The sequence below is a fragment of the Crocodylus siamensis genome, chromosome 6 (genome assembly GCF_052110815.1).
Source record: "Crocodylus siamensis isolate JL-2025a chromosome 6, ASM5211081v1, whole genome shotgun sequence".
In the NCBI taxonomy this organism is placed as follows: Eukaryota; Metazoa; Chordata; order Crocodylia; family Crocodylidae; genus Crocodylus; species Crocodylus siamensis.
This window is the reverse complement of record NC_143400.1, coordinates 62,307,802-62,332,712: the sequence shown is the minus strand read 5'-3', so window position 1 is coordinate 62,332,712 and position 24,911 is coordinate 62,307,802. Positions and strand designations below refer to the sequence as shown.

The 24,911-nt window shown below is 39.6% G+C and overlaps 1 protein-coding gene across 2 annotated transcripts in view; it reads right to left on the bottom strand.

Moving 5' to 3' along the window:
- The window catches only part of RHBDD1 (rhomboid domain containing 1), a 116,267-nt gene that overhangs the window by 37,592 nt on the left and 53,764 nt on the right, over window positions 1-24,911 (bottom strand). The window contains exons 4-6 of one of the 2 annotated variants that reach the window (XM_090053535.1): window positions 20,459-20,547; window positions 19,661-19,711; window positions 12,048-12,167 (exon numbers count right to left, since the gene is read on the bottom strand). In XM_090053535.1, coding sequence (XP_089909661.1) covers window positions 12,048-12,167; window positions 19,661-19,711; window positions 20,459-20,547 — 260 coding nt within the window. The remainder of the gene's footprint in view (window positions 1-12,047; window positions 12,168-19,660; window positions 19,712-20,458; window positions 20,548-24,911) is intronic. The other variant, XM_090053536.1, reaches the window with a different exon arrangement.

The window sequence follows — 24,911 nt, the reverse complement described above, 5'->3', positions numbered from 1 at the left end:
ATAATCATCACCACCCTTCTTTACTTCTCTCATATTTTGTGGACCAACACTACTACAACACTTTAACCCTACGAGGTAAAACAATAATAAGTCTCTTTAAAAGCAAGGCTGTTCCCAGTCAGTTGCTAAATTAAGAGCTACTGGAGTTTTTTCATCTGGTACAATATCAAATAAAGCTTTGGAAGACAAACCTATGTCCCCCAAGTGAGCTTATATATGACCACACATCACATTTAAACTTATTAGGCTCTCTAGGTTTGCAGAAATTTAAACTTAGTGAAAGAGTGACTCATTTACTCAGTAAAATACATTCTTGGCCTTACCTCCAGTTTTCTTAGCAGAGTTCTGTCCTGCTGTACACACTTGTTCAAAATATTATTTAGGGGCTCCAATGCCTGGTCTTGTATCAGGTTATAAAATTGTCAACTGAGTCCTAGAATGGTGGTTTTTACAGGAGAATGGTCCTGGCCATATAATAGGAATAAAAAAAAGTAGAAACCCCAAATGAAATTGTATGAGTAAGATTAGCTTTGTTGGCGAGATTTATTTTGAACCGACTTTTTACATAGGTGCAGACATTATACTTTTATCGGTGTAAGTGATTGAAAACCAGTCTATACCCATAACAGAACAGAAAATCAGCATATACAGACCGGTTTAAAAATGGTAGAACCCAGTCTCATATTTGACTCTTCCTCGCTCCGGGCAAATGTGTTCTGTTGGTTAGAAATCTAAACCACACTGCTTATAGAGAACCGCACAACTTAGATTGATTCCACCTTGGGCTTTTTGAATGTCTGGCCTTTATGGCCAGAATACTTCCTCCCAAACAGTGTAAGACTTTAGCTTTGCATGTATTGTACTAAACATTCAGGAAAAAAGGTTTCCCAAGTTCTTCCCAATATTGTTTACTTATGGGGAGGGGAAAGAGAATATGTGCAAGAGCAAGACAGCACTGCAGCTATAACTACAACCATCTTAAATAGGACTCTTGCCTAAAGAAAGCAGTTGCTATAGGTTGTGATCTTTACTAACTGATCTTTACTGCTGAAAACACTAATATCATGGAAAAATGGCTGTAGATGAAAGAATATTATCCCCTTCTCCTGCTTATACACTGACATTTTTAACACTGATTTTGACTACAGGCAACCCCTGCCTAGTGCTCTGAACTGGTTCTGGAAAAACCAAACGCTAAGCGAAACAGCTTTAAGTGAAACCAATTTTTCCACAGAAATGAATGTAAATAGAGTTTCTGAAGCTCTCCGCTCGTACTATAAAAACTCTGAAATCCTCAACTAGTACTATAAAAAAAAAAAAAATCAACGAATTCAAACATCTAAATGTATGTAAATATTTTACTTAGCACTCTGAACTTTAAAATAACATATAACATTATAAAATCAAGTAATGAACTGTATGCATAGATGCACTTTCACATTTTGCTCTTTTGGCTTCCTTCAGCACTCAGAACCAGAGCTGTCAGGGTTAGTGTCAGTTTCAGGGGATTTTGACGTGCTTGGCTGAGGATTTTTTTTTTTTTTTTTTTTTGAGGGCTGGCTGCAGGGGTTGAAACCAGAGTTGTACACTTCCTGAAGAAGGAATGCATTGATAGCTACACTTTGGGCTGCTTCTTTTCATCATAAAGCAGCCTGTAATAATTGACTTCATTGTTAACTCCTCTTGAAACTGCAGAACTGAGCAGCGTGTCAGGGTCATTCTCATTAAAGTAGGAAAGAAAAACTTCAAGATGTTTGAAAGCTTCAGCCATGCCTTTGCTCATTAAGGCCCTTGCTGGTTGAACATCTTCCTCAGCATCTTCCTCCTCTTCATGGCTTCTCTGCTGCTCTATTTGAATGAGGTCCTCATTGCTCAATTTCTCTCTGTTGGAATCAATCAACTCTTGAATCTCCTCAGGTTCAAGTTCAACAAATCCAATTTTCCTTCCAAGCTCAACGATATTGTCCTGAATTGTCACCACTGGTTCTTCAACCTCTTGGGAATCCTGGACACAGTCTGCCCAAAGCTTTTGCCAGATACCATTCATTGTTTTGGCGGCAACTTCATCCCAGGCATTTGAAATGTTATCTATTGCCTTGCGGATATTATAGCCTTTTCAAAATTATTTTACAGTTGGAGTACCCTCTCCTTCTGTAGCCCTGACTTCCTGGGCAAATGTTTTCCTTATGTAATAAGCCTTAAAGGTTCAATGACACCTTGGGTCCATCGGCTGTATGATGGAAATGGTATTTGGGGGCAGGAAAATAACTTTTACATTATCACTGAGGTCATCAAATGTGGTAGGATGCCTTCATGCACTGTAAAATGAGAAATGCCTTGTGGGACAGATTGTTCTCAGCACAATATTTCTCAACTGCAGGACAAAAATAACACCTGAACCAACTCTGAAAGACTGACTTAAGTTCCTCTTAAAACAGAAAGTAGATTGTTGTAAGAAACTATTCTACAATATATAAAAATGAAAATTTAAACATTTGATATTTTTAGTGAAAGTAAAAATTGGAAACAGAGACAAAAATACTCTAGTGAAGTTCATTAAAGGACAGCAACAAGGAAATGAAGTAATGGTAAGAAATGAGGTGCAGTGAAAACTATACACTGGAAGACTGCCAAAGTTAGCACAGACTCAAAATGGACAACCAGGATATTTTCATTTTACAATACAAAATTTCAGAATGGAAGATTTTACTACCAACCACCACCACTAATGCAATTATTTTAAAATACAGATTTAAATGTCACAGGGGGTTACATTTATATTTTCACTGGTGATTTAAATAAAAATCTTTTTCTTTGCTGTAGTTGAAAAATCCACTATTTTGGTTTATGAGCAATATAAAGACATCATAAATAGAAATAGAAAGCACAGACCACCTTCAAAAAAGATGTCAATATCACTTTGACTGATTTAAATTTATCAACATTACATTTGGTCTAAAATTAGTGGTGAGAACAACATCGCACAGTGGCTTCTGTTATTGAACGTGCCTAAAGACTGAAGGTCAGTTTAATAATATAGAGTTTAAAAAAAGCATGTGCAGAAAAACAGGCCACCAGTGTAAGTAACTAAACTTAGCAATTCCTTTTCTATCAGTTAAATATCACATTTTCAAACTTCAAAATTTTTCAAAAGCTTGGGAAAACATGGAGAGTAATTCAGGAACTCTTCTGCAGGCTATATAACCTTGGTTTTTTCAGCTTTTCCTCATATGTCTTGTTTCCCAGGCTCCTAATAATTTTTTATTGTTCTGCACTGGATTCCTTCCAAACTATCCACCTCCTTCTTGAAGTATAGGGCCCAAATCTGGAAATGTTACTGCAATAGAGGTCTCATGCATGCTGAATAGAGCAAAAGAATCAGTGCCCTTGATTTGCAAGTAACACTCCTGTTAATACAACCCAGGATGCTGTTGGCCTTTTTTCCAGCAAGAGCATGCTGTCGGCTCATATTCAGTTTATAGTCTACTGTAACCCCCAGGACCTTCTCTGAAGTACTGCAGTCTAGCCTGTCATGTTATCTCTGCCTGCAATTGTTGTATCCTAAGGGCAGGACTCTGCACTTGTCCTTGTTGAATCTCATCTGATTGATTGCAGCCCATTTCTACAGTTCACTCATGTTATTCTGGATCCTAGCCCTACCCTCCTGAATATCTGCAGCTCCACCCAACTTTGTATTGTCCACACATTTGCTAATTCTGCATGCAATCCCATCATATACAAGCACTGAGAGGGAGATGGGCTTTTCTCTGTGACTGTAGGGGACAGGACTAAGAGCAATGGTCTCAAGCTCCAGCAAGGGAAATTCAGGTTAGGGATTAAGAGGAGCTTTCTGACTATGAGTGTGGCCAAGCATTGAAACAGGCTATGTAGAGAAGCTGTGGAATCTCTTTTCTTGGAAGTTTTTAACAGTAGGTTATCAGGCACTCAGCTAATATGATCCTGTCAGGGATCCTGTCTTGAGCAGGGGGCTTTAACAGACTTTGTGAGGCCCCTTCCAGCCCTACTTTGTTATGATCCTATGTGATTCCTTTTTCAAGATGTAGTAGCCACACATGGAACTGTTCAAAAATAACTACTGCACTTTGAAGCTAAGTACAGACATTTGGGGGGCATTAGCAGGAAGATAAATCAGTTCAAAATGGCTGCCTGATCTCAGGTAAATCAGGATGGGAGGGGTGACTGGGGAGAGTTGGGGGTTCAGCAGGCTGGAGGGGATCAGGAGTCTGCCAAAGGATGGGGGGGCAGGTGCAACTTGGGGGTGGGGCAGGTGTGACTCATGGGGTGGGGGGGACAGGCATGACCTTCAGGTGAAACAGAGAGGTCAAGTAAGACTTGTGGGTAGGGTCGGGACATATGCAACCCACAGGGTTTTGCTGGGGTCTGAGCTTGTCTGGCCAGACCAGGGGGGTTTACAGGGTCCATGGGGTGGAAATAAAGGGCTGTTTTTAGCCCCCCAACCTCCCACAGTGAGCCTACACCACCATCCTTCCCATCCCTCCCCCCACCAGGACTTACTTGCTTGGCTCAGGCAGTGGCGAAGATTGATAAAAGTGGCTGCTTCCAGAGGGGCTTGTGGGATGTGGGTTGAGAGGGCTGGCTGGTCAGGGGGAAGGAAGGGACAAAAACTAGCCCAGTGTTGGGGGAAAGGAGGTGGTGAAAAGAGCAGCCCTGGGGTTGGGGCCAGTGGCTTGGTTTTCCCAGCCCCAAGGCTGTGCTGGGAAACTGTACAGAAGTTCCATGCACTGGTCTGATCTAAGTCGAATTAGTGGGATACTACACAGATCCAGGTTTATCTTAAACTGAGTTCTGCAATTTTTAGTCCCGTTTGTGTGCATAGAACTTCCGTACAGTTATGGGTTCAGACTGATTTGCCTATCACTGACACCAGGTCTGTAAGTGTAAAATCAGCACCAGGACACACTAAGTTTATATTGGGCAGCCATTTTGAGCCCAATTTAACCTCCAGAAATGTCTGTATTTATTCTGAATGCACATTTCACCTTAACCTAAATTAAACAGCAAATGTAGACAAGCCCCAATACAAGAAAAAGTATTATGTAACTGAATTATTTTTATAATGTTATGGATACCAACACAATGAGATACGTTGATGAAAAAAAATCCTAGATCCCTGCTTGGGGTATTCCAGGAACTAAAAATCCTGATATATTTATGTTTCCTACAGATGGCTCCAGTCTGAGCTGCAACTACCTCCTGGCAAATCTGCACAGAATTTACTATAGCAGCAGACGTTAAGGTGTCATGGTTGCAGGAGAGAGAAATAAGGCAACTCTAAATTTAGATTAAATAGTAACCTGTCTTTACAGCTATCTAGCCATCTGTTTCAAATGATATTACTTAATTTTTACTCATGCTGAGTAGCTGTTTCACCATCCATGTAATTGTAAACAGTGGAGAACTGCATGCTTTTAGGAAATGCAGATAATATGAAAGGACAGATCTCATTCAGGCTCATTATTCTTCATGTTAATTGATAGGAAAGAACATCCTAATTGCTCATTAGTATTGTAAATTTACCCTGTACCTGTGTTGGGATCTAAACAGACTACAGAGCATGTAGCTGAACATTACTTTTTCTTTGTTATGTAAAACTTAATGCTTATATGTGTGACTAACAGGAATGTTTTCATTATGTTTGTTTTCTGAAATATTGGCGGTTTTCTATGCTAAGAAAATCTCCAGTCCTACAATTAAATAACAGCTTAAAAAATGAAAGTAAAAAAAATGAAATTACTGTTGCAAAGACAAAACAATCCCTAAAAAAAAAGAAATTTTAAGAGGGAGAACTATATAGTGGAGTCAACATACAGAAGTATTACAGATTTCTCCGTTTCACTTGTGTACAGAGATTCAAAACTATAATCAGCAATAAAACACTGGGAAAAAAATATAAAATGCTACTGTCTCGAGCTAAAGCTAAAAGTGTGCCTTGCTGGGTCAAAATTATCCCCTTATGCTTCAGATACAAATTAGGTTATATTTTGAAAGAAGTTATTTTTTCAAATAAGAATAAATTACCTCTTAGAGCTGAAATTTTATCTTTGTCTAAACATGACATGATATTCCAAAAGAGGGGAGAAATGTGTCTGTTAACCTGGTGTAATGCAGGTTATTTTAAGCTACCATGAAACCTGCAGGTGCTCCATATGGCGATACATTAACTCCTTTTATAAAATAATTGCACCAATATTTATTTTCTTATTACCAGAGTTTCCCTCTTACTACATAATGACTTCATCTTAGGGTAGTGAAAATGCAAACGGCAAATGTTTTAAAATAATGCCAGCACACAGTATTGTAGCAAGCTTAAAACTGATGAGTCTCCAGAGTCCTTAATAAATACGACATTTACACTATTTGAAATAAATCATGCAGAAAAATTGAATAAAGGAATACTGTCTTACAGAAGACAGCAGACTTAAGTCTACCTCCTAGACCACATCAGAGCTGATTCAAGACTCTGGTGCAGTTCTGGGGCTGAGATGGAAAGTCAACTGATTGTGACTGGTCCTAGAGCTCCAACATGCAGTCAGCATCAGATTGCATGCATGGACCTTACCACATGTTCAATTTAACACATGATGGAAACCAGACACAAAATTATTATACATATTTTGTAGCTTATTTCCCATTTTGTTGTGCCATTAATTGCCAGGTTACTATTTAAGATGTGATTAACCGATTAATCACATCTTAAGCCTAAAACCTGCCAGGGGCCAAATCAACAAAGGAAAGTAGCACTGGAAGGGACTTCACAAGGTCATTTATTTGTCAGACTGGGGCCTTGAACTGGGGCTTTGGCCTGGCCAATAGAGCCACTCATCCAGGCCTGGCATACCACATCTGACTATCAAGACAGGGCAAGGTAGGCCCAAACCCTGTGCTAGGACTCTGATCTCTATTTGATTTCCCAGCTTCTTGACCTGGTTTTCACTCTAATTCTGCTTTCATTTCCCATTTTCCAGACACAGTTTGCCCTCTTGATTCTACTCTGGTAGGGTTGCTTGTCATATTTTATGCTTTAAAGTTGCACCCATTTATAGAGTGGTGAATTACAGTATTGTTTAAAGTTTTCTTTTATATTCACTCTTAGTCATTGCTTAAGTTCTGTATAGCCTCATTATTATCTGAACTTTTCATTTTGCTGGTGTTTGCAATATCAGCTGGCCTTGCCTCTTGTAAGCAGCGTATGGCCTTGAGTTTGCTCACATGATATTTCTTTCCTTTTCTATCACTGTGAGTTTTTCTAATACAACGTAGTAATAGTTTTATTACCAGCTCAGATTAACTGAACTTGGAACTAACTGGCTGACTCAGAGGCAGGAAATGATTGGATATGTTAATGAAAGGTGATGAGGTTGACCAATGGACAATGCCCAGTGAGACACTGGAAAAAAGCCAAATTAAGAGGTGTGCTCATAATGGGTCCATCAAACAGAGGAATATGCTGACAGAATAAAGTATGGACAATATGCTGACCACAGAGAGAGCAATCCAAAAGCAAGGAGTCAAAGGAGTGAAGTTAAAGAAAAGCATAAAAGCGGGCAGCAAGAAAGTTAAGCTCTGTCATCATCATCATAAATCTAGCCTTCAACACCTGTCTGAACAGTCCCAGCCAACGATGCACCCTTTCCTTCAGAAACTGAGTAGCCATCTTTTCTAGTGAGCAAAGTAACATTTGGGATTGGGTAAGATTATTGTACTGAATGTTTTCTCCCTCTGAACACAGAAACTGCTAAATAATACTTGTTGCACTAATAAAGTTAGACTTTGATTTTAGGACACTGAGTTCACAGATTCACAGAAGTTTAGGGCTGGAAGGGACCTCGTGAGAGCATCAGCTCCAGCCTCCCTGCTGTGGGCAGGAAAGACTGCTGGGGTCAAATAACCTCAGCAAGGTGTGTGTCCAGTCTCCTTTTGAAGCTTCTCCAGGGTACCCCCACTGGGAGTCTATTCCAGAGTCTGGTCACATGAACCGTGACGTTTTTCCTTGCATCCAGTCTGAAACCATCTTCTAGGAGTTTATGACCGTTGCTCCTGCTTTGGTGAATAGTTGTTTGCCTAACCCCCGATGCTCACCCCGATATATATGTAACCTGCCACCAAATGCCCCCAAAATCTTCTCGTTTCTAGGCTGAACACTGTCAGCCTTTCCTCTTACAGCTTGCTCTTCAGGCCTCTAAACATACGAGTGATTCTTCTCTAGACTCTCTCAAGCTTCTCCACATCCTTCTTGAAGTGTGGTGCTTAGAACTGGATGCAGTACTCCAGCTGCGGTCTCACCAATGGTGAGTAGAATGGGTGAATAATTTCCTTGGTGTTATCCTTGGTGTTGTTTGAGATGCACTGGTTGATGCATGCCAGTGTATTGTTTGCTCTGCTAACTATAGCAACACAGTGGTGGCTCACATTCATTTTATGTTCAATTATGACTCTTGGGTCCCTTTCTGACATGGTGCTGGCTAGCGGAGCACCACCAAGCCTATAATTCTGTTGTGGGATTTTCCTCCCCAGATGGAACACTTTACACTTCTCAGCGTTGAACGGCATCTGGTTCTGATCCACCCGTCTAACTAATCTGTCTAGGTCCGGCTGGATCGTCAGCCTACCCTGATGCGTGGCTGCACTTCCCTACAGCTTAGTGCCATTGGCAGACCTTGCCAGTGTGCTTTTCAGAGTTGTCTGTGTTTGTCTTTCACATTCTATTTAAGAGTTAATTGTGCTTTAACAATCCCTTAGCGCTACCTGGAAGACAGGGGTGCTAACGGCTCTCTGACTGATCTCATCGCTTCCTGACTTGGCTTGTGCATGGACTCCACTCTTGGATTGACCTCCTGACTTAGCTTATCCCTAAATTCTGCTTGTTCCTCCTGACCCTGGTCAGCACCTTGATTTCTAAGCAGCCCCAGACCTTGCATGACATTACTACAGCCCCCTGCTTAGGGCAGAATTGTCCCTACATCCAGAATTGTCCCAAACAGGTTTGAATGTGATGTTTCGAGATACAAGAAAGGACAATCTTGAGTAGGAATAGGGAGGTATGTAGCGCTGTCATAAACACTGTTGAATTCTGGTTTCATTTTTCATATCTGCTATTCAAGGAGGATGCTGAAAAAATGGTTTACGATAAAAGATTCAAAGAAACTCATTCTGTTTTTCACAGCAAAGCAAAGCCCTTCCTGAACTGACCCCAACATGTTCCACTTGGTAACAGGGTTGGACTGGAAAGGGCTTCAGCATGACTGGGTATTCCTCTCTGCTTTAGGTTTATCAGATAACCCTAAGGAGGAGAGGAGCACATGTGCCTGCTGCGGACCCTCCCTGTCTAGCTCTGAGTGAGAAACACTGAGCAGTTCCACACAGGGCAGCTCCAGTAGAGGCAAAACATCCCAGTTGAGAAGCACTGAGGTAATATGAGGTAGTGGTTGGTGCTCAACCAGGGTGATGCTATATTCAAAAAAGTTATGGAGGGGTGTCCTGAGTCTAAAAAGTTTGAGAACTACTGCTCTAGCCTTTAGAAGCTGAAAAATTACCTTTGTTTTCTATCAAACAATTATGCATTTCTACATTGACTTAACTTGTATTTATTTTATATTTTATACTGTAATGCATGTCCAAATTAATTTTAAAAACAATGGAAATAATGTTCATATGAAACACAACTTATCATTAATTTTAATGCTAAATCTCTCTCTCGATATATTTTGTGTGTCTCCTGAATTGTTATCACATGCTACCTTTGGCTGGGGAAATAAACTTAACTACACACGGCACATTACCTGTTTATAAAATACTAAAGCATATTTTGCCACTACATAACTAGTAACAAAGATCTTGTTGTCAATATGCTGATTGTGTTCACATGCCATTAATCAGAGATGGCTCCTCAGGTTGACCTATAAAAACTAGGGCTGTGCGAAACGGCACTGGTCCGACTTGCGTTTTGACAGTTCGATGGAACAGTGTTCTGTTTTGTTTCAAAACTGCTGTTCCGTTTTGTTTCGTCGAAAGAGTTTTGCTGTTTCAATGTTTCGCCCGTAGGCTATAATGGGGAAGCTCAAAACAGGCTATAACTTTGTCATTTCTCACCTGATTTAGATGAAACTTGCAGGAATGGTAGCCCCTTCTGAGGGCATGAAGCCAGGGGTTTCAGGGAAACTGCACCTCAGTCTGGAAAGCAAAAAACTCATGTCATGTGTATGTGTTAAGCCACAGTGGGGCAGGCATGCTAGCCCCTGCTGAGGCCATGAAGCCTGTCAGGTTATAATGAGATAGGTACAGAAGGTTTGGGGAAACTGCACCTCAAGCTGTGGACAAGCAAAACTTGTGACATGGGTAACACTGTGTGTATGTTAAGGTGTAGCAGAGTGAAAGCTGCAGGCATGGTAGCCCCTGCTGAGGCTATGAAGCTTGTCAGCTGTCAAGGAGATGGGAGCAGGGGCTTCTGGACTCTGGGGCCCTGCACCTCTGGCTGCTGACAGGCAAAACTCGTGTCTTGGCTGCTTGTGGGACTGTGTCTGTCTTGGGGCACAGGGAGGTGAAAACTGCAGGCCTGCTAGGTCCTGCTGTGGCCACGAAGCTGCCACCTGTCAAGGAGATAGGTGCAGGGAGAGTCTGGGTTCTGGAGCCCTGCACTTCCGGTTTCTGACAGGCAAAACAATGCTGCTTTTTATACAGTTTTTCCAACCCTCCCCCAGAGCACTGGGATTGGAAGAGACCTCAGGAAAGTATGACAGTCACTGGCCAGCTTCACAGTCAATAATGAGAGCACTTCTCCCCCCTGCCCCCTGCCTCCCCTTGCTTTAGTCTGTTTCCCTGCAGGCAAGCCCAGCTTAAGCTTCAAAACTCGAGATGTTTCAACAATTTCAAATGTTTCAACTTGCCTTGTTTCATTTTGAGGCTGTTTTGAAGCTCTCTGTTTTGTTTCAATTTTGCTGTTTTGAGCTCGAAACGACTCAAAAGAACATTGAAATGAAACTGCCAGTGAAATTTCGCACAGCCTTAATAAAAACTAACCCACCATTTTTGTTCTGTTTCACAATATCATGGTACCACATTGTAAGGCATTATGGCATGTTATTACATAACTTATAGTCAATCTTTATTTATTTAAAGATACTTCTTATGTAAGAAATTTTCTTTTATTAAATTACAGCTACAACACTATGTGACCTGATGAAGAATGCCTTTCATTCAAAAGTTTAACTTCATCCCAACCATACACTTAGTCCAATAAAAGATACTACCCAAAAAATGAGCAATTGCTCTCAATTCTTGGACCATCAAGACTACAACATCAGTCCAACACTACTATTACAACATAACAAATTAATTAAAGAAATAATTATTGACAACCCTTAACCTACTGCTCCAATTACAAGCTGGCCTTTCTATCTTTTTAAATGCCAAAAGAACCATATAAATCATGTTAGACTTATGTGCAAGGCCACCCTATTACCAGGCCTCTGACAACTTGCAGAAACACTGAGTAAAAAAAACTAAGAGATTTGCAGCAACACGATTCACCTTAGAAAAAACCACATTACACAGCTGGGAAAACTGGAAATGCAAACAAGACACTGATGTACTTCAACATGCTAACCCATGTTCCTGTGGACACAAAGGATGCCAAGTCCATCTTTGTGAAAACTGCAGGGAATATCAAATGGAAATTACAGTGATTGGAGAAGTTATTGACTGGATTTTCATGGGAAAAAACTACTTTTCCTGAAACTGAACTTGAGAACATGAAGTCAAACTTATATTCTGATAATATGTTGACCCTGCATATAATACAGTACCTAGTTTTGTACCTTAAAAGAAAGAGAATGATAGTAAGGCATCTGGCTGAATCCCCTGGAAATTCATTAAGGTGACTTTTGCTTGATCTAATTTATCAAAGGATCGTTTACAGCTTATATTTTGACACTATTAAGACTGTATGTTTTTTTTTATCCTTCAATATGAATAATTGCTTAAAGTGCTTAATACTACAAAATCCCTACCTCTGTCATTAAGACTGTTTCTCACTGCCCTTTCAAACTGTTCCTCTTCAGTAAGCCCGCCAGTGTACATGCCATAGTCTCTCTGTGCATTGTATGAATAACCTGGATGATTAGAATACCCTGTAGAATGAAAAAAAAAAAAAGCATAACATAAAATATTGGCTTTGGATAATACATTTGATTTTACTATATGGTATTACCTCAGCAGGTTTTTTCCCCCTTTAAAATGCACTTATTCTAATTTTGAAGGAAAAAAACCTGAGTAACAAGCCAACTACTTTAAATAAATATGCAGAGAATCAAACTGTATTTAACAGATTTTTTTATTTAAATAAATATTTGGAAGGAAAACGTATCAGATTTCTAGATCTTATATCATTGGTTCTAGTTGTAACAAAATGCTCCAGTTTTAAGTAAGAATTATGTATTAAAACTGGAAAGCAGAATTTTAGCCATCTTTCCACTGCATTTAAATGCCAAGAACTGAGACCAAAATAATATGATAAAACTTAAAAACACAAAACAAATTTGCAGTTATTTTTCATCATCTTAAGTCCTGTACTTCATTTCACATTTTTCCAGTCCCTCATCCACACCTTTATAACTAACAACACTTTTGGAGTAATCTTTCAGAGTATCAAAATCCATGGCTAAAGATATTCCTCCCATACTATATAACAATAATTTCAGGAAAATGAAGAATGTATTGTGCGTCTACTGCTGTATAAATATACAGCCTAGTAACGTGCCCCTTGTAAAGTGGAGATTTGTGCGCTGTCTACTTTCTGCTCTGAGAAAAGCCATCACTGCTGGACTTTCTAACATGCAAAGTATCATTTGCAGTGTCCTATTACTGTTGAGAATTGGTTTCCACCTGGCCACTTAGAACCTAGTTCAAGACAGAAAAGCCACAGTTCATTGCTCATCTGACCATACGGGAGTAGAGAAAAAAGAAATTAATTTGTTTTGAGAGTGTGGGGAACACAGTAGTATCTCTCCCTTTCAGTATTCAAATTTTATAACAGCCTTAGGTCTGTCGGTCCCTAATGCTTTATTTGCACTCTGATTGGTTCCCTTTGCCGTCAATCAGAGTGTTCTAGACAGAGACACATGGTAGAGCGCTGCCATGACAGTGGGGACTGAGGTGCCGGGGGGGGCGGGGGCAAGGCCAGCAGTGTTGGCCTCATTTCTCCCCCTCACCACCACTCCTTGGAGCCAGGGGCCAGAAACTGCCTGTGACAGGAGTATCGCTACTGGAGCCTTTCTATTGGTGACTACACCTTCCTGTTATGGGCCAACCGCCTGCTTACTCTCCTGCCATGCCTTGATTTTAATTGATTGATTAATTGATGCAATTAGCGGGAGGCTGCCCACTTTACGCACCCAGGTGCCAGGGGACATTATCTGCGGCCCCTTTTCCTCCCCTACTCCACAGCCCAAACCTTGCAGATGATACTGACATGGTTTTGACCTGCGCCCTGCTGTGATTTGGCCCTCTCCTTGACTTCTCTTGGGGGCTCCTCACTGCCCCCCCCACGCTGGGGCTCCTCACTGCCCCCCCACGCTCTGGGGCTCCTCACTCCTCGCAGCCCTCTCTCTGGGGCTTCTCGTTGCCCCCTTGCTCTGGGGCTTCTCATTCCTCGTGTCCCTCTCTCTGGTGCCAGGGTCCCCACGCTACTGTGGAGCCCCTATGAGGCCTCCTCCAACCCCTAATAGCCTCACCCGGTCCTCCGGTCAAAACAGTGAACAGAAAAACACAAAGCCCCTGGGCTATAACATAAAAAGCTAAACCGTCCAGCCAGACAACATTCAATCCCTACCAGGAAATACTCCAACCCATAGCAGCAACCAGGGGCTGCTCATGCAGTCAGGGTTCTCCCCTGTGTCTGCACTGGCTGAGCTCCTCCTCCCTTGGCCGCCAGAGGGGAACTGCCCTCCTGGCCTCACACCTGGGGATTATATGGGCCAGGCCCAGCCGCTTCCTGTCAGCTGGCTCCCCAGCGGTTGCCATAGCAACCAGCACCTGTGACTCTGGCTGCCCTGGTAACTGGCAGCTGGGCCTCCCCCTTCTTGCCACTAGGGGTCTCTCCCGAGCTGTTTCTGCTCTCAGGCGCAGGGCACCTGAGTGCTCTGCGACACTGCCCCACACCAACACCTGGTGGGGAGAGGGAGGTAGTGAGGAAGAGGAGAGGAAGGGAGGGAAGGAGGGGAGTGGGAAGTGGGGGGACTGGTGGCTGCACCCCACCGTGACTGCCACTGCGGCTGTGACTGCCACCACGGTCCCGGGTCCCAACCCTGGCCTGAAGTGGCAGAGGGATGGGGGGGGGGGGAAACAGCCCCAGCCTGAACCAGCTGAGGGTAGATGGGGAGTGGCTGCAGCCCTGGCCCAAGGCAGGAAGCAGGCCAGATGCAAGCCTCTGTGCTCACCTGCCCTCCCCCATCATTTTTGGTGGGCTATTTGCTAGTGTTCTTATAATTTTGTTAGATCCCAGAAATCCTAATGCTAATCATATACCTAAATCCTATCCAAATTAAAAGTGTGAGCCACAACAAGTAAACAAATGGGAATACAGTAAGTTGGATGTACTGCTAGGGAAAATAAAAAAGCTTAAAATCTCCCCTCACACACTTTTTGTGTCAATCAGTGCTTGGTGTTTTGGAAACATATTTTCTACACTAAACTAGCTGGCTGTATACAGGATTTCAAAGACCACAGGTTAGCTCAGAAGCATTTTCTCAGTTTCTCTCAGGCAAAGATACATAAAATGTGTCTACATCAACCAAGTTCAATATACTACTTCCCTTTATCTTTAGACCTAATGCAATCTTAAACTTTGACTTACATAGCTACAAAGTTATTTTCACATGGGTTCGACGTGGATTCCTTGACCCACAACATAACATATGGTTGGGTAAAGTAAGTACCAATTACAAGATGAAAATAAAGCAGAAATGGTTTTTAATGTATTGTATTACAAAGCTTTCATAGAGTGAACTTGGCAAAACAGTCAGACCTGAAATTATGTAAAAAGATTAAAAAGCTGAATAAAGAGACTAGATGTATAGGTCTATGGGATCTAGATATGGTTGTGTAAATACATTCAAATAATCTTGGAGAATTCCTTTGCATTTATTATCCTGGTAGGAAAACTTACCTGGAGACATGTGAATGGACATTCATATGATGCTGAGCCCCTTACTAGTAAAGAGCTTCCAGTGCCAATGCCGTACACGCATCTCAGCATGGTTTGCAGGCTCCCTCAGTCTGCCTGGAGATAGGTGGTAGCAGTGCACAATGATTGGCTGACTCAGACTGCTTAGGCTTAACATATGTCTCCCTCCAAGACAATGTGGAAATTATGAAGGGGTGTGTTCTGCTCTCTGCTTAGCTGGAGCACTAAAATTCAGCCCAATCTACATAGTATCCTGGGGCAAAGTGGGGGGAGGGAAGTAAAGCACTATAGGATGCTGAGAGGACTGTACCACAGCTTATCTCAGAAGAGAAAGTGTACAGATATTTGACTTCCCAGGAGAAACTTTCCTGGGAGCTATTTCACTCTGGTTGTTCCCAGGTTATTTTTCTTCTTGAGCAGCCATTTTTGCTCTGGGAGAAAAAACCTGAACATCTATACACTCATGGTTCCTACTGGGAGAGTAGCAACTCTCCTACTAGAAAAATGAATGTCTGTATGTGGTTTACAATTCTGAAAAAAATCACAGTATAAAAATTAATAAACAAGTTTTTCAAATAAAGATCCTCTTGTGACACCAAGTTGCAAAACAATGATGTGGCAACCCAAAGAGTTAGATATTTTTTCCCTTCTGCATATTTGCATATGAAAATTAAACCTGAGAAAAACTTTCATACAACTAATGCACTAAGCATGATTAACTTCCTCATATGGTTTAGAATGGGTCTGTTTAGAAAAAAAATATATTTTTTTTCCTTTTTAATTGATTGACTTACTACCACAATTTTCATAGTTGGTAAGGCCAGAAGGGACCTGAGCAGATCATCAAGTCTGACCCCCTGCCATTTTAAGAAATCTTCAGTCATATTAGTTCCACTCAAGAACCATGTTTTGAAGATAAAAATAAAACCAGCTGTATGACTGACTACTGAGTTATATGCACTTTTGATGCAGTCCTTACATATATACTTCCCATCTGCATTATACTCATCTGAAAAAAACATTCTCTCTGCTATAAAAGTATTTTCTGGGTTTCTATGTTGAACTTAACCCAGTAACTGCTTATTGAATTATTGGCTTCAACACTACATAACTGAATACCAACAAAATAATGTTGGTAATAAAAGTGTAACAATTCTTCTTGCTTAACATTTTTTCTTGATATTCTAAGTTTCTTCTACAGACAGTTTTATATGATCGTGGTAATATTTTTGATTCATAAGCTTCATAAAGCCTCAAAACAATTTCATAAAAAGAAAAGGTCTGATAGCATCCATGTTATCTGGGGTATCTATTGATCCAATTATATTTAATTTCATATATCCATGAGCTGCATTCCAAAAATACCCTAACATTCAAATATGTGCAATAGGGTGAAATACTGTTTTAGATTAAAGCTAAACTAACTTCTTCCCTAATTCTATGTTTCAAGTTGATATAATTCAAGTTGCAGCATGAGAAGTTTAGGTTGGTTATTAGGAAAATCTCTCACTAGGAGGGTAGTAAACCTGAACAGGTTATCCAGAAAGGCTGTGCAATCTCCATCCTTGGAGGTTTTTAAGACCTGGCTAGACAAAGCTTTGGGTAGAATGCTATAGTTGGGGGTGGTCCTGCTTTAAGCAGGGGGTTGGACTAGATGACTTCCTGAGGTCCCTTCCAATTGTAATTTTCTGTGATTCTATGATTCTATATGTTTGGTACTATTTTTTAAAATAAATTCTAGTTATTCTTGCATCTGTCCTTTCTATCCTTTACAACATTTTATGCCAGGGTAAAATAAATCAGTAACACCAAATAAACACAAAATAGACAAAGATTTTAAAAAGGCATACTATATGGGCCATTAGTCTACAACATTACAGACAGTCAAATTTATTATCAAGTCAATACACCAGGCAAATGCTTACACTATCTATACCAGTCCTTTTTTTTTAAAGGAAAAAAATAGATACTGCTACAGAATAGTAAGAATTACTTTTAATTTTTGTGCATGTACCAGGAGCACAGAGTAGGCATACTTGTATTAAAACTAAAACATATCTATATATATATATATATATATATAGATGTATAGAAACTTTACCAGTAAATGCACTGAAGAAGGGTAGCAAACCATGACAGTGAACAAAAATAATTCAGATCAATTTTACTCCCCCTAGCTTCCTGCCCTCTACAGCCTCACATAGGACCAGCATATTTAGGTTATATGCACACATTCAAATAATCTGGGAGAATTTTCTCAGGTTTGTTCTCAGGGTAAAGAAACTTACCTAGAGCTATATGTAGAGATACTTGAATGCTCTATGAAGAGTGGAGAACTTGCAGAGATGACATTGTGAAAGTAGTGGGGGTCCTGTGCATACATCTCAGTATGCTTCTGCAGGCTCCCTTAAATCAGCAAGGCAACAGATGGCAGCAAGGCACAGGGCAGCCCTGATTGGCTAACCCAGACTGCCCATGGTCAGTCTGTGTTGTCAGCATGTACTGACATCAGACATCTTCTCCCCCAGGATAAACTCTCCTGGCAGTGATTTAACCCTGCTTGTTCCCATGCTGTTATTCTTCTCCTAGACTGGCCATTTTTACCTGGGAGAAACAGTCTGAACTTCCATATACTCATGGACTCTCACAGGTAAAACTGAATGTTGGTATGAGGCTTCAGACTGGAGGTTGGCCAAGGCAGGTTCCAGTGGCTACTCTGGTACCTGCCTTAATCAGCTGCTTTGATCAAGGCTGTGTCAGCTAGTCACAGCCTTGGCTGCTGCACAGCTAAATCAAAAGTGCCCTGCGGATGATAAGAAACCTTTTCATTGCATCCACAGAAGGTTCATCTTATTCCTTTATCTTAAGCTAAGAAGAAGGGTAATAAAAGGTGACCCAGGCTCACTGCTTACACCAGATATTCACTTCCATCCCTGTTGAGGGGTTGAGAATAACACAGAGTTGGTTCATATCAGTTTTAGTGGGCACTGGACTACAACTGCCAAATGCAATTTTTGTTGATTAACTGTTAAGTTTTCTGTGCCAATCAAGCTAAAATGGTGCTGAGATTTCCATGTGTTCTATGTTGCAGCTTCACTGAGTACAACACAGAACTGGAATAGTTGTGAACATTTTGGATGACAGGATTATCATCGAAAAGTATCTGTACAAATTGAACAACTGGGCAGCAAACAACAAATAAAATCTTAGTACGGACAAATGAGAGGTGCTACACATAATGAATTCTAGACCCAAGAGGTAACAGCACTCCACGCAGCACTAGATAGGTCTCAGCCAGAGCTGTGTTCAGTTTTAGGCATTGCATTATAGGAAGAATGCAAAGCCTTGAGAGTCTCCATGGGTGACTGATGAGAAGGTGAAAGTACTTAGGAAAGCAAGGTAATTGAGGAAAGGTTGATGGATCTAGTATTATTTACTTTGGAGAAAAAGGAGATTGGAGTGTGAATGAGGGTGTTCAAATATCTGAAAGGGTTCTATTAAAAAGGAGTAACATTTCTATCCCCTGCCAGAGATAGGATCCAAATATTAATATGGCAGTAGATGACATTCCTGACAATTCCTTTATGAAGTTCAGAAACCTTCTTCTGGCCTCTCCAAGAAATATATGGACAAATTACTTCAAGAAAATGGCAGTCAAAACAATTGCTATCAGCTGCCAGAAAGTACTCTCTTAATTAGCTATTTAATCTACTGCACAACATTGCAAAGGAACTGTCCTCACCATGCAGTGATTGTATGATGAGCCTAGCAGTAGGAACTAACAATGCTTTCGATATTGCTGACTTGATTTTACTTCTCTCTTCCTTATGGGGTTCATCCTAGAGAAGAGTATAGAGAATTTGAGGACTGTTTCACTGTTGTTGCTACTGCTACTACATAAAAATGAAAACAAGATTAGACTCAGTGAGAAAACAGAATGAAGGAAAGGATTAAAAGCAATGTCACATGGCATAACAGGTAGTACTTATTTTGCTCCAACAGTGATTTAAATACAATATAGTATGTTAGATATACTAAGTGGGCCCAGGTTGCAAAGAATATTTCTAGGGCTGCACCGGTGCACACACTACACAGGAAACAAGGGAATTGGAAATTATTCCACTTGAGATATCATTACGTTTTGCAGATTTCGGCAGAACAAATACAACCTATATATATAGTATACTGATGCCTCCTGAAGTATTTGTTGTATAATCCCATAATGGCTTCTCTGATCACATCTTTTACTGTCTACATACTCTCAAACTATACTGTTATTCACAGAATGGAATATGGATCAAAAAGTTGCATTTGATCACCACTTCCTCTACTAACCATTTTTTCTACAATCAATTAACACAGTAGCTTTATATGTTTAATATTTTCTTTAAAAAAAGTTGAAAAGAGATTAAAGAATTTGACATGCAAGTGAATGCTTACCTGAGTAGGAGCTGCTCTGTCTTACAGAATCACTGAAGGAAGAAAAGCCACCTAACAGAAAGGAACATTTATTATTCATTGGATTCTAAATACCACTACTATCTTTTTTTTTAAAGTTAAAAGCTAAATTTGTTCTATTACAAGCTATCAAGTAAAACTATGACATTCTGGGTTTTTCATATATTTTTTTCTAATAATAATAGTAATAAGTTTAGTATTTTTAGTCGGCAAGCTACATTCCAGGGGGGCCACAGCTTGCTCTGTGGCCCCTGGCCTCTTAAAAACTTATAAAAACTTCATCACCAAACCCTGCATGTAGTTCAAGCACTAGCTGCAAGTAGAATAAATCTACCCATTCTAATACAATGCCAAAACACAGAAATTTGGGGCATTTTTTAAACAACTTTACAAATATCAATGTTTTCAAAACAATTAATAAAAATAAAAAGCCGGAAAGGTATTATAGCCAGCACAATATAGTATTTCTGTGGATTATATATACTTCAAGTAATAGCTTGTATTTTTGTTTGTCATTTTATCCCTAAATAACTATAATTAGTCATCTTAAATTATAAAAAATTGAAAACAATACTTGATTGTTCTCAGATCCATTTTAAATACAATAAAAACACAAAAGCAGTTTTACTTTTGCTTTAATACCGAGCAGATTTTTAATCTAATATTCTGAATCATAAATGTCAAGATCTACAGTTTTAAAGATAAAATGTAGTTTCTGCAAACTTTGAAATTAAGCTGAACCATAACTTGTCATCATGCCAAAGCGAAATAACTAAGTACCTGCACATGTTTTCATGATCATCTTCAGAGGCCCCATGGTGTACATCAATCCAACTAGAATACCTGCCAGATGCCCAGCAAAAGAAGTCCTAGGAGGAATGGAAATCCTTTGTGAGGTTTTGTATTGCTGCTGATTAGATACATTCTGTACTCTCATTATACCAATGTATATCAATTAGTCACAGTTTGCAGTCTTTGTTCCACATGCTGTCTTTTATTTGGTGCAGAGTTTATTACATTCCAAAGAAAAACATTGTCTACCTTCTTTGAACATCAGAATAAAAAAAAAAAAGTCAGATTTAAAAGGAAACACCTCTAATTTTATGAACAATGAAGAAAGATTATTGTGTTACAAAAACTGGTACGTTTCAAAAAGAAAAAGGAGCTGGATGAGGTAATCATTTAGATTTCATTCAGATTTAGCTAGTTTCTGTTGTACAGAAAGTAGTATAATCGCAGAATAGTTCTTTGGTCACTATTGACATTATTGGGGTTGACTTTAAGCAACAGTTTTACATCACTGAAACTTTACTAAAATTGATGAGGCTATCCCAAACCTAAAACTGGGATAATACAGTGATGAATCAGACTCACTAGTTGGTCACTATAAGCAATGAATTTTGCAAGCTTTGTACGCACGTGTGACTTGGTTACTTATCTGACTTAGTTACTAAACAGATTTTTATGTAATTAAAATTAAAACGTAATTAATTTTCAAGTTTTAGTATTAGGGTTCTAATGAAGCTCCTTCCCATAAATTCTAATTACAGACTGTAAAGCTATAAAATACTGTCTATGTGACCAAACTAATAGACTTCTTCTTCCATTACATCGCAATGGGTTGTTAATTTTATAGGAATAGGTGGCAGTCTTTTCAGGATATATGCCAAAATGACCTTGCTTGGTCAGCAGTGGATGCTAGGACCAGGCCGTCATCACAGTATGGGGAAGCCCCCAGTTGCTGCTGCTTCTTACCACCATCACTTCTCCCTGCCACGAACTAGCTTTCTTTTCTAGAAATGTCAAGGCCTTCTCAGAGACCATGGTTGCAGAACTCAGTTATGTTTGTTGTTTTCCTAGCAACTGTAAAGTAATTTGAAAATCTGATATTCTTCAGGAAAATTGCTATATTAGTATCAAGGTTCTTTTGCAAAAACTTTTAGTTAACTATTATGATTGTTCATATATTTAGACAGTGTTTTTCAACAACAAAGATTTTTTTCTGGAAAGTTCTTCTTGAGTTATGGATCCCAAGTCCTAGTTCATTGCATGTTTGTCTCTACTTAAATAGCTAGAGGGAGAATAAAGACTTCAGCATACTGAGGCCAAGATATCAAAGCTCTTTGTTCTTCAATTAATTTGTTTAACCATCTAGCCAAGTATTTTTCCAACTACTATGAAGACTGAAGTGAGCATTTCACTAAAGAAAGTCTAAATTAAAGATATATTAATGCATTCTATGAAATACATCTTCCTATTCAACACCACCTTTACTAAAACTGATGAATCTACAGGAAAAGTTTGATCATTCTTATGGACTACACAAATCTGGAGAGAGATGGATGGACATCAGTCTTAAATCAGGGAGAAGGCATGACAAGAGAGTACTTTATCACCTAATTCATTAAAAATGCATAAGCTTTTGTAGGCACCAACCAATTTAATCAGGCACTGTGATGGACACGCAGAGAGTACGTATGCTAAACAGAACAGAACGAAGTAATTTAAATAAAAAGGATAGAGAAAGGGGGTAAAGACACTGCTGAGAGAGGTCAATGACAGAATATTCAAGGAAGCTAAAAGTGCTCTACTATAGACTTCCATGCATTTCTGGACTTGATGTCAAATTGGTTTTCATTCATTCTTTCATCTACAGTCTGTATTTCCTTAGCTTATTAATAAGAATGTCATGGGAAACGGTATCACAAGCCTTGCTTAAATCAAGTTATGATCACATCTATTGGTCGACAGAGATGTCAACAGAGCTTGTCACCTTATCACAGAAGAAAATCAAGTTGGTTAAGCATAACTTGCTCTTGGTGAAGCCATGCTGCCTACTCCCCTTTTTCTCTTCCAGATGCTTTGAAATAGATTCCTTAAGGACCTTCTCCATGATCTTTCCAGGTCCTGAGGTCAGACTGACTGGACTGTAATTCCTTAGATCCACCTTCTTTCCTTTTTTTAAAGATGGTCTCTATGGCTGCTTACAGATGTTTAAAAAAAAGGGTACTTTAAACTTGGCACACTCCTGCACCAAGCCCAGCAAGTACATGCCCACAAGAGGCATCACATTACTTGGATCCAGCTCACCCAGCATCTGTATAGATTGGACACTTTAATGGGGCTTTTTTGGTGTCTTTATCTAATAGCTGATTCAATCAGCTTTAGAAAAAAGCACCAAAAAGTCCTGCTGAAGTGTCCAATCTATACAGAAGCTGCGGTGCCAAGTTGAACTAAGTACTGCTTCTCCTAGGAAAATGCATTTTTTGTTTGCTTTTTTTTTTAAATGCCTGTAAGCAACCTTTCTTTGCCCTTTTCCAGTCATCTGGGACATCAGCTGACCTCCTTACTCAAATGGCTCTGAAATTACCTCAACCAATTTCACCCATTTCTACATAAAAGAATTAAATGTTTGATTTTTTTAAATGATTTTGTTTTATAAACATTATATTTTATATAAAATTACTTTTAAAAAGTCCAAATAGAAATTAAACATTTTGATGGTCAAAATGACATCTTGAAAATTTGCATTTTTTTAAAATGCTGTCACAGAATTTTGAAATCAGAATATAAAATTGTAGAATTTAAAAATTATTCAAGAAATGGAATTTAGCGTCTTCTTTACAGCTATACATACAACAACAGCTCACTAAAGCCAAGCTCAAAATACTAGACAAGGTAGGAACAATCAGTTGCACAAATTCAAAATGGATAGTTCTACTGAAGAGTATCTGGAGTTTAAAATGGATCCCAAACTGAAGGGCAGTCAGAGGAAACATGACATCAGGATTTTAAAATCAGATTACTTTGCACTATTATTAGGCTGGAAAAGCCTCAGGTGGTATATTGTATCCAGTTTGGGTACAGTTTAGAAACATGTGAACAGAGTCTGGAGGAAAGCAACAAAACCAATCCTGGGTTTAATATAGTCAAGAGAAGGACACAAGGTTAGGTGTGATAACAGCATTCAAATATGTAAAGGTTACTTCAAAGACAAAGAGTATTCATAGACATGCCCCGGGAGGTGGGGAGAAGGGAAGAGGGATCTTTAATTAGAGTGGTTCTGAGAGTTGCTCTAATTAAAGTGCCCAGAGTATCACATGCATCAGTGTCTCCCCACACTGAAAAACAGTGGTGGGGGCTCTTTAACAAATCTAATTGAACAAGCTTTAGTTAAAGTGCTGCTACCACCATTTTTCAGTGTGGGGACACTGATACACATGATGCTAGAGTCTGCTAGATCAGTGTTTCCCAACCTTTTCCAACTTATGTTAATAAAAATTTTGTGGCACACCTGTTAAGGCATTCCCCATCCTCATACCTATTGTAGCTCATCGCCATGGCAAAATTCTGTGGCACACCTGTTCATTTCTGAGGGCACACTTTCGTGCCACGGCACGCTGGTTGGGAAACACTGTGATAGACCACGGTAATAACCATGCTCCAGCAGACTCAATTAATCAAGTCTGCTCTGACACACTCTAGTTACAGTGCATCAGAGCAGTCTCAATGTACGTGTATAGGTGCCCAAAGGTTCTCCATGATATTAAGATAAACAGCAATGGGCTTCTAATGAAAGCAAAAAGATTTGTTTAAACCACTGGTTCTAAGACTTAATGCATCCCATAGAAAACACTAGGCTTTTAAGTTTTTACATGGTTTTTGACTATGGAAAAATAACAGAGCAGTTTCTCTGTTGCAAAGAACTTAAAAAAAGACCACTACAGGTCTGAATGAAATTTGAAATCTCTGGGTTTACCTTGAGAATCATGTTTGTACATCTCACAGTGCTAATGCTACATAGCATCCCAGGGCACCCTTGAAAAGATCAAGGCAACACAACCATGGCACTGTGGTTGAAAATCACTGGTTTAGACATTAAGAAAATCACATTGTAAAAAAGTTAGGGACTGCTGGTACACCCCACAGTGTTTACCTAGCAGATGATCTAGAAAGATTTTGGAGTCTTCATCAGTGCAGGTTTCACAGTTCAGGTTAAATAAACTTCTGTCAGGAAAGACCCAAGTACAATTGACTGTATACTTTTCAAGTCCTCTTCCAGTCTTATTTTTCTATTAAAAATGTTATTTTTCTATACTGTAGTTACATAATCAGAAAATACTGACAGATATGGTCATTATCACTTGTGAACTGATACTGTATTATTCATAGCCTTCTTTGCCAAAACGTTCAAATTTTTCCTTGACTGCTTACTAAATAAAGAAACCTGAAT